A 15,503-nucleotide genomic window follows, 5' to 3' on the forward strand; every position below is an offset into this window, starting at 1 on the left:
GGATTCAAGCGATAAAGTGAGTGATGCAAGCCTACGACCCCAACACCAGCATCAAATTAGGGAAGGGAGCTTTCTAGTGCGGTCTTGTACATGGAATCATTGAAAGCACACGTTTTTTTTTACTCATCACATCTTTTTCTAAATCAATTTCCAGAATTTTCACGGCAACACGAGCGGGATATTAATAACAGTCTAATTCAGATACCATAACAAATTTTTAAAGAACAAAATGAGCATAGATATGCTTTTAATTAAGTGTAGAGGCACACTTGAAAACAGAACAGACAATTGCTCTACATTGAAGAGATGGACGGATTTTGTACTCGCTACCATAAATCATGGGAGGACATGGTAAAAAACTGATTCGAAAAAGATGAGCCGAGCCGCGAAATGATTCTATTATCACAGCATTTCAGTACGTCCTAGACATGGTCGTATTCGGAGATATGGTACAAATTACAGAATTGAAGGTGCAAGAATTTGTATGCAGAATCTACAATATTTATAAAAATATTTGCACGTCAACATCGGAAGGGCCACTGGGACTGACGTTTTTGAGGTTTGCTAACGAAGAATTGAAATACACTAGACCAGATGTAATTGTAATCATTGCAATGGGCATTGCATTCATCAAGAAAGCAGTGAGATCAAATTATCATATACAAGCGGTCTATATCGCACGATTCATTACGGATTTGTTGAAATGACACCTAACTATTGACATGGAAAGTACATAAAAAATCTTATCACATGATAAGTTCCACTACCACGGCTACGCAATTATTTTCTTCTACCAGTTCTTGCAACGATGTCGAATGAGCAAAAGTTCAATATTGTTGTACAACGTCTGATGTATCATCACTTATTGAAACTCAATGACTACATCAACTGCGGTGGACCACCGGACGATTTTCATCTAATACACTCTTGTACGCCATTCAAGAATCTTCATACAAAGAAAGGAAACATCAATAAGAGATTGCCAAAGTTTGTGGAAACTAAGTGCAAGTTACTGAAGCGATACAAATGCGGCGACAACGTATCGATTGTATTAATCAACGCTGGATTCAAGCGACCGATAATAAGACATCGTTATGTAATACATTCCGAATTCATCAATCAAGACAACAAACGAAAACTTCAGAGTTTGGAATATAACAATTGTACTTTATCGAAAGTGTATAACTGAAATAATAAATATAACTTCTTTGTCATCTCTATAATGAATTCTACTCATCGCAACGAAAACAGGTTGTTACAATGATTGCTAAGGAAACGAATATTCCACATTGAGTGCAAGAATTCTCATATGGAATCAGAGCTGACCATCAAATTGGTTTTACCCGCCTACACTCTGTACAATTTCGACATCCGAAGTATAGAATTGACGGAGAAGGATCAGTCATTGAAATTAAGAGGCGTTATACGAGTGCGTGCATATTTCTCAAACAGTTGGACTAGCTCTCTTATTCATGAGCAAACGACAAATGTATAAGTGAAAGTATGTCTATAACATCTTTCGACAATATATGTTGAAAGGAATCTATTATCAAATGCCGCGATGCAAATGGAGGATTTCACAAGCATGACGTGCGGGCAGAGTCTACATTTCTAATCACGTAATCCTCGTAACACACGGCACACAAATGCATATGCGATAAATTCTAAGTGGCAATCAGATTTCGCGAGAAGCGAATCACACAACAGTCATCTGAAATTTTTAACCAATATACAATTGAAGGCATGCAATCTTCATTATAATAAGCAGATATTCCTTTTGTAAACTTAATCATTATAAGCAGCACAGGTCACACAAAATGTATCCTAGGTTTCCCGTAACCATACTGAGAAACTATCACCCTATTCTTAGTGCCATAGCATACGGGCACTACGAATGGAAAGGGCATACTTTAGTTTGATAAGTTTTTAGCTCATAATGAAGTAAAACGCGAACACCACGCTAAACATCATTTTCTTGTTTAAATTTTCAGGGGAAGTCAAAACTGTACACTCTTCCTTACATATTTTAAAGATATAGATTAACAACGCGTTAACGTGGTACCTCACGCGAGCGTGTTGCTTTTTCCGGAAACGGGTTCATCGACGGGGATGATCCTTTCTTCGAGTTTTAAGTAAGTTTCATTCGAAAAATATTCGTAATTATTAACCTCCATGGCATAGAGAATCCACATTACGTTGTAGTGTATATAGAAAATATCAAACATTCGATTGAAATTATTTGTCATCGCGAAAGAGTGCTTGTCGAAGTGAGCGAGCTAAAGCTTGCGTATTGTGAAATTACACATTCTACAACTCTGATAGTAAATTGCAACACTCTCCTCGAAGTGAATTTAATTTAATAAATGTTAGCATTTAAGCCACAATCAAATATTTTGTATAGTATGTGCGACTATAAACACAACTTTTAAATCTATATCTTTAAAAAATGTAAGAAAGAGTGTAGAGTTTTGACTTTGAAAATTTAAACAAGAAAATGATATTTAGTGTGGTGTTTCCGTTTTACCTCATTATGAGCTAAAAACTTATCAAATTAATGTATGCCCTTTCCATTCGTAGTGCCCGTATCCTATGACACTAAGAATAGGGTGATAGTTTCTCAGTATGGTTACGAGAAACCTAGGGTACATTTTGTGAATTGGATCTACGTTTATGTGTGACCTGTGCTGCTTATAATGATTAAGTTTACAAAAGGAATATCTGTTTATTATAATGAAGATTGCATGCCTTCCATTGTATATTGGTTAAACATTTCAGATGACTGTTGTGTGATTCGCTTCTCGCAAAATCTGATTGCCACTTAGAATTTATCTCATATGCATTTGTGTGCCGTGTGTTACGAGGATTAAGTGATTAGAAATGTAGACTCTGCCCGCACGTCATGCTTGTGAAATCCTCCATTTGCATCGCGGCATTTGATAATAGATTCCTTTCAACATATATTGTCGAAAGATGTTATAGACATACTTTCAATTATACATTTGTCGTTTGCTCATGAATAAGAGAGCTAGTCCAACTGTTTGAGAAATATGCACGCACTCGTATCACGCCTCTTAATTTCAATGACTGATCCTTCTCCGTCAATTGTATACTTCGGATGTGGAAATTGTACAGAGTGTAGTCGGGTAAAACCTATTTGATGGTCAGCTCTGATTCCATATGAGAATTCTTGCACTCAGTGTGGAATATTCGTTTCCTTAGCAATCATTGTAACAATCTGTTTTCGTTGCGATGCATAGAATTCATTATAAAGATGACAAAGAAGTTACATTTATTATTTCAGTTATACACTTTCGATAAAGTACAACTGTTCTATTCCAAACTCTGAAGTTTTCGTTTGTTGTCTTGATTGAAGAATTCGGAATGTATTACATAACGATGTCTTATTATCGGTCGCTTGAATCCAGCGTTGATTAATACAATCGATACGTTGTCGCCGCATTTGTATCGCTTCAGTAACTTGCACTTAGTTTCCACAAACTTGGGCAATCTCTTATTGATGTTTCCTTTCTTTGTATGAAGATTCTTGAATGGCGTACAAGAGTGCATTAGATGAAAATCGTCCGGTGGTCCACCGCAGTTGATGTAGTCATTGAGTTTCAATAAGTGATGATACATCAGACATTGTACAGCAATATTGAACTTCTGCTCATTCGACATCGTTGCAATAACTGGTAGAAGAAAATAATTGCGTAGCCGTGGTAGTGGAACTTATCATGTGATAAGATTTTTTATGTACTTTCCATGTCAATAGTTAGGTGTCATTTCAACAAATCCGTAATGAATCGTACGATATAGACCGCCCTTCCGATGTTGACGTGCAAATATTTTTATAAATATTGTAGACTCTGCATACAAATTCTTGCACCTTCAATTCTGTAATTTGTACCATATCTCCGAATACGACCATGTCTAGGACGTATTGAAATGCTCTGATAATAGAATCATTTCGCGGCTCATCTTTTTCGAATCAGCTTTTAACCATGTCCTCCCATGACTTATGGTAGCGAGTACAAAATCCGTCCATCTCTTCAATGTAGAGCAATTGTCTGTTCTGTTTTCAAGTGTGCCTCTACACTTAATTAAAAGCATATCTATGCTCATTTTGTTCTTTACAAATTTGTTATGCTATCTGAATTAGAATGTTATTAATATCCCGCTCGTGTTGCCGTGAAAATTCTGGAAATTGATTAAGACAAAGATGTGGTGAGTAAAAAAAAACGTGTGCTTTCAATGATTCCATGTACAAGACCGCACTAGAAAGCTCCCTTCCCTAACTTGATGCTGGTGTTGGGGTCGTCGGCTTGCATCACTCACTTTATCGCTTGAATCCGCTAGTTGATCCTGCTTATTCATTGAAAAAGGCAAGTTTCTGTACTGATTCGGTGGGGTATTCACACTGCTTGCTTAGAAATGATCTGTCTGAATTGACTTTGTTTCAGGTATTCACCCGATTGATATTCTGTAAGTTTGGAATTATGTATACATGATGTATTAATTGTGTCTGTTGACTTCCTCTATAGGAAAACTTTTAAATGTTTCTCGCTTGCTTAGAAAGTGACTGCCTGAAATAATTATTGTCTTGTATTTGCTCCAATTGTTCACTCGATTGACATTATTAAAAATAATCTCTAAGTTGGGAATGCCTCATATTTTTGAGTTCCATTTCACATATGTTGTTTCTATGTGGTTAGTCTATCCAGAACTTTCTGTTGCAAGATATTGCAAAAAGTTTATGTAATTAAATTTGGTTCTCGTTTTTGATTGAGTATTGTTTCTATCATTGAATAATTTGGACTTTCTCTACGTGTTCAATAAAAAATATCGCCTCTGTACAAACTTAGTCGACTTGTCATCCACCTTGAAGAAAAACTTCCATTTCAATGAAAGAATGTGAAAAGATAGTGTTCCCGGCGAATAATACCAACGTCTATTTGCCATAATTGTACAATAAAATATATCGCCTTCGTACTATCTTATCTGACCTTGAGAGCGTCCTGTTTGCTGAAAGAAGAAATAGTGCTTTACCCACAACCCTTGGAGTGATAAAGCATGCGCAGTTGCTTCGCTTTGGTCGTCTAGATAGAGAGACAATGTCTCCAGGCTTTGAAGGAAAACCGAAAGCCTCTCACATTGTACCGTGCCTGTGTGTTGGATGCCTCCATCAATGTGAGGCTTGTAGCGTTTGTTAGAATGAAAATTGTATAGTGTTCCATTAGATTAAGTCACTAAGATGATTTTATAATGGTTCAATGATAGATGATTTTCCTTTGTTGTTGTTTACGTGGCGCCGGTTAGAGCGTTCCTCTGTTCTTCAGCGTTAAGTCTGTGCTAGTCACAGTATTAAATTTGCAATATTTCTCGTTTTGATAGATTGTTTCGCTATTATATTCTTGCAAGTATCTGTTGTTTACGTGTTGGATGATGTGCAGGTTTGGCTCTCTATTAATGCTAGGTGTTGATTGTGTTGCTTCTCATCATTTCCTTACGTCTATGCTATTCACTTAATAAGAAATTGATTAATTAAAAGTTGTGTAATATTGGAACAAAATATATGAAACTTAGATTTGGTATTGCGCTCGAAATGTTCATAACTGTCACAAAACAGGCGTACGCCTCCCGTCTTCAACAAATCAGGGTAGACAATGATATCATTCGAGATGGTTGTTGGCTAGGAGCGTGCTATGCGGTGAAGTTCATTTTTAACATATCTATTTTGTGTGTTGGATTCATAAAACAAAGTAAGGCTTGTAGTGTCTGTTAGAATGAAAATTGTATAGTGTTCAATTAGATTAAGTCACGAGGATGATTTTATGATAGTTAAAATGATGGATTATTCTCCTCTATTGACGTGTTGGAGAACGTGCCGCTTAGAGTGTTCCTCTGTTCTTCGGCACTAGGCCTGTGCTAGTCACAGTATTTGTAATATTTCTCGTTTTGATAGATTGTTTCGCTATTATTTTCCTGCCTGTATATGTTGTTTACGCGTTGGATGATGCGCAGGTTTGGCTCTCTATTAATGCTATCTGTTGATCGTGTTGTTTCTCATGATTTCCTTACGTGTGCGCTATTCACGTGATAGGAAATTGAATAATTTAAAGCTGTGCCATGTTGGAACAAGATATATGCAACTTAGATTACCTGTTGTGCTTGAAATGGCTTAAAACACTTAATAGGAAACATGCTAATGAGGAAATTATTAGGGTTGCAATAATAGTGATCGTGACTCAGACTTGTTATAATAAAAGTTGAAATTTTGATTGTCATCATATTGATTAAGAACGTCTTTTTGATTAAAAGTCACGTCCGTTTCTCGTTTTGATAGAGTAATGTTTCGCTATTATCTTCCATGCATGTTGAGAGGATACGCCGGTTTGGTTCTCTATTAGTGCTAGTTATTGATTGTGTTGTGTTGATCCGAATCATTTCCTTATGTCTGCGCTGTTCACTTCATAAGAAACTGATTAATTACATTTGTGTCATGTTAGAATATTCAACTTAGCTTCCCTATTGTGCTCGAAATTACTTACATCTATCAGAACTCATAATTAAAACTCCACTGTTGCAATGATGGTTCTTACGTATAGGATTATTAGACTTTTTATAATACAACTTGTAATTTTGATTGTAATCATATTGATTAAGAATATCTTCTTTGATTAAATGTGCTATTCCATTCCATACATGTTGAAGGATACGTCGGTTTGGTTCTCTATCAGTGCTAGCTATTGATTGTGTTGTGTTGATTCGAATTATTTCCTTATGTCTGCGCTATTCACTTCATAATAAACTGGTTAATTAAATTTGTGTCATGTTGAAATAATCAACTTTGCTTCTCTATTGTGCCCAAAATTACTTACATCTGTCAGAACTTGTAATTAAACCTCTACTATTGCAATGATGGTGTCTCATGCATTTTATAGCAAAACTTGTAATTTGATTGTAGTCGTATTGATTAAGAATATCTTGTTTGATTAAATGTGCTACTCTATTTTAATTCTGATTGATTAAAAACTTGTGTGTATGATTACCATTAATAAAAAATACTGTGTTTGATGAGTGATACCTCTTCGATGCTATTGCATCGTAGCTGTAATAATTATAATATTTGTTACGTGTATCATATTGTGTTTCTTCTTAATCAGGTTTTTTGGCTGGGTTTTTCTCCTTCACACAAAGTCACAACATAATTCCCTGCACTGTTGGCATTAATAAATATATTTTCATTTGTACTTTTGTGTATGGCTATCCTTTGCATGTCTATACTTGCATGTAAACCGCCCACCACGCACCTGTCGTAGCGGAAAAAAATTTAGTGCAGACGGCCCAGGCGGAAAAATGGCGAAAGAAGTCGGCCCAGACTGAAGAATGCGCAACGATAAGCGCCCACGCAGCCCTCCGCCCGCCGGTAAGCACGCGGACAACCCTCCGCCCACGCGCCGCGCGCGGGAAAAATTCTGCGAGTGAAGTCAGCGCAGACGCGAAGTTGGCCCTGGTGGCTATGTTCGTAACTAAACCCCCCGACTATATGACCAGACCATATACTACTTCGCACATATCTCAAGCTTTACTACAAGAGCTAGATATGCTGTAATAATAAGAACACTAATTTCGTGTGGTTTTACAACTCACCAACTTTGAGATTTGAAATAATTTCTTAGTTCTTTTGTAAATATAAATAGTGACTTAGAACCCTGAATAGGCTCTTGGAATAAATTTCTTAGTTTAACTACAAAGTAGTGAAAAGAAAAATATCCAGAGTTTGTACGTATTTTTGGTAGACAAAGTGTATATGGCCCATAACTTCGTATTGAGGCTGTAACTTCACGTTTAGTCAAGGTTATGAACGGCACGTTACATAGTTTATGTGTCAACTTATATACAATTGCACATAACCTGGAACCAAATAGTTCTGAGACTGTAGGGATATTCATAAGTGTAAATGGAAATGTAACGCTGTCGTGGTTCCGCAGTGATAACATAGTACGTAGTGCTTTCCACCGCGCAACATGCAACGATTTTATTGTAGATTCGTATGTTAAGGCGAAACTTTCTATGCCGTAAGAAATATAGCTTTGGATGAATGACATGTAGATTGCTCTAAGAGTATGCAAGGTGAAAAGACATTTTAACTTGGCTATTGCATAAGTGCCAGAATATATTTTTTTACAGATGTTAGAAATATGTTCATGCCACTGCAAGTGCTCATCGAGTAGAACCCCTAATATTTTAACCGATGAGCGTCTGTGAATGATGTCAGAACCAAGAACCACATCCTGAGTATATGTAATTGTGGGGACCTGCGGTGGCCTAAATATAATGTACGATGACTTAGATGAGCTCACTTACAACTTATTATAGTTAAGCCAAGCACTCAGTTGCGTTAATATATTGTTCCCCTTCTCAAACAAATCCACAATATTACAACTTTGAAGAAATAATGAAGGGTCATCAGCATATAAAACTGTCGGCACATCAGGAAATTCTACCAAGTCGTTTATATAAACTATAAATAAGAAAGGCCCCAGAATTGATCCTTGCGGAACGCCTGTGGAAACATTACCTAGAGAAGAGGAGCTGCCAGCAACTTGCACAAACTCTTTTCGATTCTGTAAATAATTAGTGAGCAGGTTGAGGGCTTCACCTCTCATACCGTAGCGTTCAAGTTTCTTACATAATATTGAGTGGCTTAAAACATCAAACGCCTTCCGCAAATCCACAAATATCCCCATAGTTAATAGTTTTGTTTCAATATTACTTTTCAGAAGTTCACAAATTGAGAGTACTGCTAGTTTTGTCGACTTATTTTTCAGGAATCCGAACTGATAATCAGATAAAAGAATGTGTTTCTCAAAAAAATCCTCTAGTCTGGTTAATAATAATCGTTTCCGGGAGTAGTCGATTACCTCTTTTGTAAACAGGAACAATTTTGGAAATCTTCAGCTCGTCTGGGAACGTCCCTTCACTAAACAGCGCGTTGATAATTGATGACAGAGGATAAGATATGACTGTTACAGTCCTTTTTAGGAATTCTATACTTATATTATCGTATCCAACTGCACTTGTGTTATTCAGTCCCTGTAGAACTGATTCAACGTCAACCTCCTGAGGCCAAAAGGGTGAGAGAAAACACGTATGCGAGTTCCGAGGTGGTAATATTTCATGCTGACTTTCTCCTCTCCAATTGATTGTGTAGAAGCGGAACATAAGAAATATTTGTTCAATACATTACTTATCACTTTGCAACCGTATCGTCTCTTAACGTTGATATTTCACTGGTGGGCTTTGTTTTCCCTACACTCTTAAAAATGAACTTCACCTCATAGCACGCTCCTAGCCAACCATTATCTCGAATGATATCGTTATCTGCCCTGATTTGTTGAAATCACGGGGCGTACGCCTTTTCTGTGACAATTATGAACAGCATAAGTGTCACAGAAATGGCGTACGCCCCCCGTTTTCAACAAATCAGGGCAGATAACGATATCATTCGAGATAATGGTTGGCTAAGAGCGTGCTATGCGGTGAAGTTCATTTTTAAGAGTGTGCAGTAATCCAGGGTTCACGTATGGACTGCCACTTAGATCGAGAAACGATCCTACATGCTTTATCTAAACTGTTGACAAGTATCTGATAAAATCTTGTAAACTTTTCGGTGGCTGACATGTTGGCATCTACAAAATCCCAATTTATTTCACTTAAGAATTTCTCTGCTATCTGATAGTCAGAAATCCTAACCTGTCGCTCTGATGTTGTTTTCACGTGATTCGGCTTATTTTCATTCACAAAGATAATATCGTGATCTGTAATGTCACATGGGATAACACCAGCAAGAAATTCATCACCATTGAGATTTCTTACACAGTCGTCTATTAGAGTACCAGTGTGGCCACCACGAGTGGGCAACTGGATCCATTGATCAAAGCCATTCGCGAGCAAAGTATGTAGATAGTCACTTGATGAATTAACGTTCAGTATATATTCATATATATTAATATTTATATCACCCATGATTATGACATAATGTTTTCGCAAACTGTCACTCAAAAAAGTATCAAACTTTTCTATGAATTCCCTAATGTCATTCGTAGGTGACCTATATATAACACCCACAATGACATTTTTACCTTTGTGAAGGAGGAAGTATCTCTTGAAATGAGTATGTGAAATCTCAACAAACAGATTCACAAAGGTCGCCACTTAAAGAAAGATCGTTCCTCAACTGATACGGTACAGAGGAGTCAATTAGAAGACCTACTCCGCCATGAATACCTAGTGTACGATTGGAAAATTCATGGTCATATCCACAAGATGAGTAATATCCAGTGATGGCCAGTAACTACTTCTACAGTAGTTTAACTATAACTACTAACTACTTTGCAAAAGAGTAGTTTAACTAGTAGTTCAACTACTTTTCAGGGTAGTAGTTCAACTACTTTTCAGGGTAGTAGTTAAAACTACTTCTTTAACTACTGCAATGTATTTTAACTACATCTATAACTACTCAACGTTGTCCATCAACACCAATCTTAGTAGTGTCGTTAGACACCTAAATATGAATCACAAGCATTGATAATGATATTTAAAATATACTGTTATGTCTACGTCGCTTAATTCACATACTGTCGTAAAATCCACTGCCTGTCTCTTGAATATTATGCGCTGACAAAATAGCTTGTTGCGGAAATATTTTCTATGAAGTGAAAGCTTCCGCTATAAAGGTACGTACAACATACGACAGACCATGTACAAGATTTACACTCAGGCTCCTTCGTCACAGATCAATGCGCCACGCACAAATATTGTGGTGGCTGTCAATTGCGCCACTGTGGACCGTAAAATATTTTCGCTTAGCCACGATGATCGATCACGTAGCCATCCTACGCGGTTATGTGCACACCAGGACGGTAACCACGGTATCACGCAGGCCGCTACGATTGTCAAATGCAAAGCTTGCGGCGGGATTCTTTCTGCGCCTACGTGATAAACTAAGTTACAGAATTATTTCGCAACAAATGAGGCTTCGCTAGACAAGCATTAAAAGGGAAGATTTCGTACACGTGCACGGCACAATTGCTCTGTACCTCCGTTCTCATCAAACAAGTAGCTCAAGGTAAATGTCGGCAGCACAATCGTGCCGTAAAGCTTGCGGCAAAATCGGAAGTAGTTGGCGCCTTCCCCCCCTCCCAGTAACCTAACTACTGTAGTTAACTACTCGAAATAGTTGTTTAACTAGTAGTTGCCACTACGTTTCTGCAAGATGTTGATAACTACTTTTTAACTACAATCAGGTAGTTTAACTAGGCTCGGTTTCACCAACGCTGGTTAACTTTGAACCGAGATCAAGCGTTGCTAAAACTTGAAGTTAACGCTCAATTCTTTTTTGCAAACGTTAGTTGGTGACGTGATGAATGTTTCAGTAACAATAACTCCCTTTTGTGAAGCACAGTTAAGCGTTAAATTCAAGTTAAAGGACCGTTGATCTCGGTTCAAGTGTTAATCGGCGTTGGTGAAACCAGGCCCTAGTAGTTTAACTACTGGCCATCACTGGTAATATCCTTCAGTCTCGTTATTTAACAAAGTATCAGAAAGGCCAAAAAATGTTACTCTCTTTCCTAAAGAAGCAATTAAAGTCAACAACTCGATCATAATGTTTATTTATGCTGCGTAGGTTTATGTGAAAAAACGAAAAGGCAGAATGTAGACGACTCAGGTCTAGCAGAAGCACTATACGGGCTGTAATCTTCTCTGACAATAAATCTCGCCCTATGACATGAGAAGAATATCTTCTTTTGTTTTAACTTGAAGAACTGGGGCGTCGTCAGATTTTCTGGCATATATTTTGCCTTTGTTTGTCCAAAGATACTTCCAGTTCTTTTCTTGCGCGCAACTGCTGCTGATGAACAAGTTAGTCTATGTTTCCTGGCCTTTTGGAGCAGCTCATTTCTTTCTGTACGAGAAAGCATGCGGACAATTATGTTTTCTTGATGTCGTCCCCGTGTAGGGACTCGGTGGCATATATCAATATCAGTCAGTTGAAGTTCTACGCCCACTTTGTCTGCTATTTTCTTGACAATGTTAACAGGATCGGAAGCCTCCTTTGGGACGCCCCTGATTTCCAAATTATTGAGTCTCTGATATTGTGCCAGGGCGTTAACTTCTTGCTGTAGGTTCGCAACACATAATTCCAATTCGATGCATTCCTGTTTTAGATGGTTTACATCGCTACGTAGAACTTTCAATTCCTTGATATCATTTTTACATTCATTTATAGCATCTTGACAGTTCTGGGTGGCATCCTTCAGTGATCGATTTATCTGCTCGTAATTCGCGCTTCAAATCATCGATAACCTTGACAAGTTCTTTGAACTCTTTCGACATGTTCAGCGGATTATTGCTATATGAAGCAACAAAATATAGGCACAACAGCGGCAGTCCTGTATGAATACAGGACTATGTTGAATAAACAAACTCGCTCACTAACACAACAGGCGATTAGTGTTCCAGCCTCAGAACATCAGTTCTCTCAGGCGATTAGTATACAGGGTGTCCCAGAAAACGTGTCCTTGAATTACAATAAGAAAAACTACGCCACCTAGAATCATGCGGCCAACGGCATTTGTTCTTACTAGGTTTTTGTCAACTCCTGATGTGAATGTCATGTATCGTAAGTTTAATTATGTAAATATTTGTGAACTGAACTCGAAAATTTGCCAAGTAAAGGTCACTTTTTTACCCCACCAATATGAAGAGCGTGCCGAATTCACCCAAGTTCATGATAATTGACAGTGATATTCACGAGCTATGCCATCGGAAAAAATAGCCGAACATCATGCTTTTCGTAGCACCGTACCATAACGCGCCACGACTTTTGGAGCGCAATCTATCCCAGTCCGACGAAAGGAGGTTCCAAGCCCACCCACAGAGTGATAGTAGAAAAAGTAACAGTTCTTGAAATTGGGAGAGGGAAAGTGCGATCCCAGCGAAAGTCGGACGCGATAAGCCATACCTGTGTTATCCCTTTCTGCGTTGTAGGTGTGGGCGGGGTTTCCAATCTCCTTTCGTCGGACTGACAAGGATTCCGATGAAAAATTTGTCGCGCGCTAGCTCCGCAGAGCATGATGTTCGGCTATTTTTTCTGATGAGATAGCCCCTGAATATACCTGTCAATTACCATTAATTTGAGTAAATTAGACACGCTCTTCACATTGGTGCGGTAAAAAAGTGACCTTTACTTGGCAAATTTCCGACTTCAGTTCGCAAAATTTTACATAATTAAACTTACGTTACACGACATTCACATCAGGAGGTGGCAAAAACCTAGTAAGAACAAATGCCTTTGACCACATGATTTAGGTGGTGTAGTTTTTTTTTAATTATAATTCAATGACACGTTTTCTGGAACACCCTGTATGCAACTCGTATGTGCACTGCCTCTGAAATGAAGATGATGCCGAGAGCAGCTGCGCCTTTTATACGGAAGTTTCCTCAGATAGAGGGCGGAAAGGACCATGTTCCGGTGTCAAATCAGATCATGGCATCCTGCTGGTTATCAAAGAGGTAGTTCCGATAGCTCAGAGATACAGGACACAGGTTTGTTGTCTGTAACACAACAGGGGATTAGTATATGCAACTCGTATGTGTACTGCTGCTGAAGTCATACATACAGAAGGCATACGTGAAAGTCGACACAGCGAAGATTCACCGATGTGGTGACAGTATGTTAAATGCCTTGTGATGATTTGGACGAGAGCCGCTGACACTTCGAACAGAGGCTAGGTTACGGCTCTGTGAGCAATGTTCTCACTTTTTCTTCCACTATAATCTTCCCTGAGGATGTCACTCGCGTGAATACACGGCATAGTGCAGACATTACTCACCGCGGAATGAAAGAAGTCCTTACCTTGACACCGACACAAAAGGAACGTGATTCATGCGTCGCGTCCTTTGATTCAAGGTAACACCGTTTTTCATTCTGCGAACATAAATGTTTGGACTTGAATGCCCTTTAAAGGTACCAAAGTTAACTAACATGAAAACTGAATGGGAACGCAGGTCTATACTTAACGGTTGTCTCTGTTCCAGACGCCTACGCTGACGGAAGATCTTCGCCATAACCGATACTCTGCTTTGCTGGGCTTCAACCAAATCGCCTTCGACCTCGGCCTAGAGAAATTCGACAACAGCGCCGCCGTCGATGAACTCATCCATCATGTCAACAAGACGTTCGAACTGGTCATGATTACAGAACGCCTCGAGGAGTCCCTCATCCTTCTTCGTAACAAACTGTGCCTCCCATTTACAAGCATCATAGCCTTCCGCAAGAACGCTCTATCGAAGCGTGCACAACTGTCTAATGCAACTCGATGGGGTCTCGAAAAGCTCAACCACATCGACATGCAGTTGTACACTTTTTTCAGCGACAAGCTCGACAGGGAAGTGAATAAGTTCGGTAGAAAACGTATGCAGTGGTACGTGGAACATCTGCAGAATGCAACGAAGTACTGGTACTCGCGTTGTGTGGACCACGACCTTGACGTGCATGTGATTGTGCAGGTGGTGAAGCCTGAACGACGCGACGAGGAATTGTGCCGATGGTTGACGTACGACGAGTTCAAGTTCGTGCGGGAGGTTCGAGATATTCAGGCGCGTCGAGCCAGAATGGCGACAGGACTGTTCTATTCTTAACGTTGCGTTCATAATAGTGTAAGGGAAGCCGTACGCAGCTATTGTGTAATATGTCTGCTCAAATATAATGTATTGGATTTCGTGTAAACGAATAGATATATTTGATACTAGATTAACTTGCTCGTTGTGTGCACGGACATATCAGAACTAAACTAAATAATTCAAAACAAAAGTGTAGTGCAAGCAACACACAGCTAGTGCACACATGTGGGCTGTATACAGTGATGCATGTGATTAGCCCAAACCATTTGGATAGCCTTCTGGAGCAGGAAAAACAGAAAAAAAAGAAAAAAAAACGTTTTGGAACAACAAAATGGTCCTCTGGAGCAGATACATCATGCGCAGTCATATACACTTTATTTTAATAAACCTTCGAAAGAGTGACGTCATAACGATTGCCATGTGCTGCAATCCGTTGAAGTAGCTTACGTGTAATGCTAAAATTCAGACAAGGATTTTTAACAATATTCGCAAACATCGACAAAGCGGTGCTGAAAATTCGAATATATCAGAATAGTATAATACACAATTGAATATAGATTACTGCGAAGAATTTCTTACTAGTCACTTTTTGCCCTGATATAGTGCAGTTACTGCGCCAAATATAAGCGAAACTGTTAAAGCAAATGGCTAGGCTAGCTTACTGGTGAGAAAGTATATACAGTGTAATTTGCCCACTGCTTTCACATGGTGCTAGAATCACATAGGCTGAGCACGTCCAATATTTATGTTTGTTCGCTCCGCAACACCAACTCATTGTTGGTCTCTTACGAGCGTTCTCGCAATCTTTTGCGTTA

The 15,503-nt window shown here is 38.6% G+C and overlaps 1 protein-coding gene across 1 annotated transcript in view; it reads left to right on the forward strand.

The window, feature by feature from the left end:
- The window catches only part of LOC135375712 (galactosylceramide sulfotransferase-like), a 34,930-nt gene extending 20,112 nt beyond the window's left edge, over positions 1-14,818 (forward strand). The window contains exon 4 of the mRNA XM_064608366.1: positions 14,104-14,818. Within this exon, the coding sequence (XP_064464436.1) occupies positions 14,104-14,706 (603 nt within the window). The 3' untranslated portion in view covers positions 14,707-14,818. The remainder of the gene's footprint in view (positions 1-14,103) is intronic.
- The last annotated feature ends 685 nt before the right edge of the window (positions 14,819-15,503 follow it).

Source organism: Ornithodoros turicata, unplaced genomic scaffold (genome assembly GCF_037126465.1).
Source record: "Ornithodoros turicata isolate Travis unplaced genomic scaffold, ASM3712646v1 ctg00000917.1, whole genome shotgun sequence".
NCBI classification, from domain to species: Eukaryota; Metazoa; Arthropoda; class Arachnida; order Ixodida; family Argasidae; genus Ornithodoros; species Ornithodoros turicata.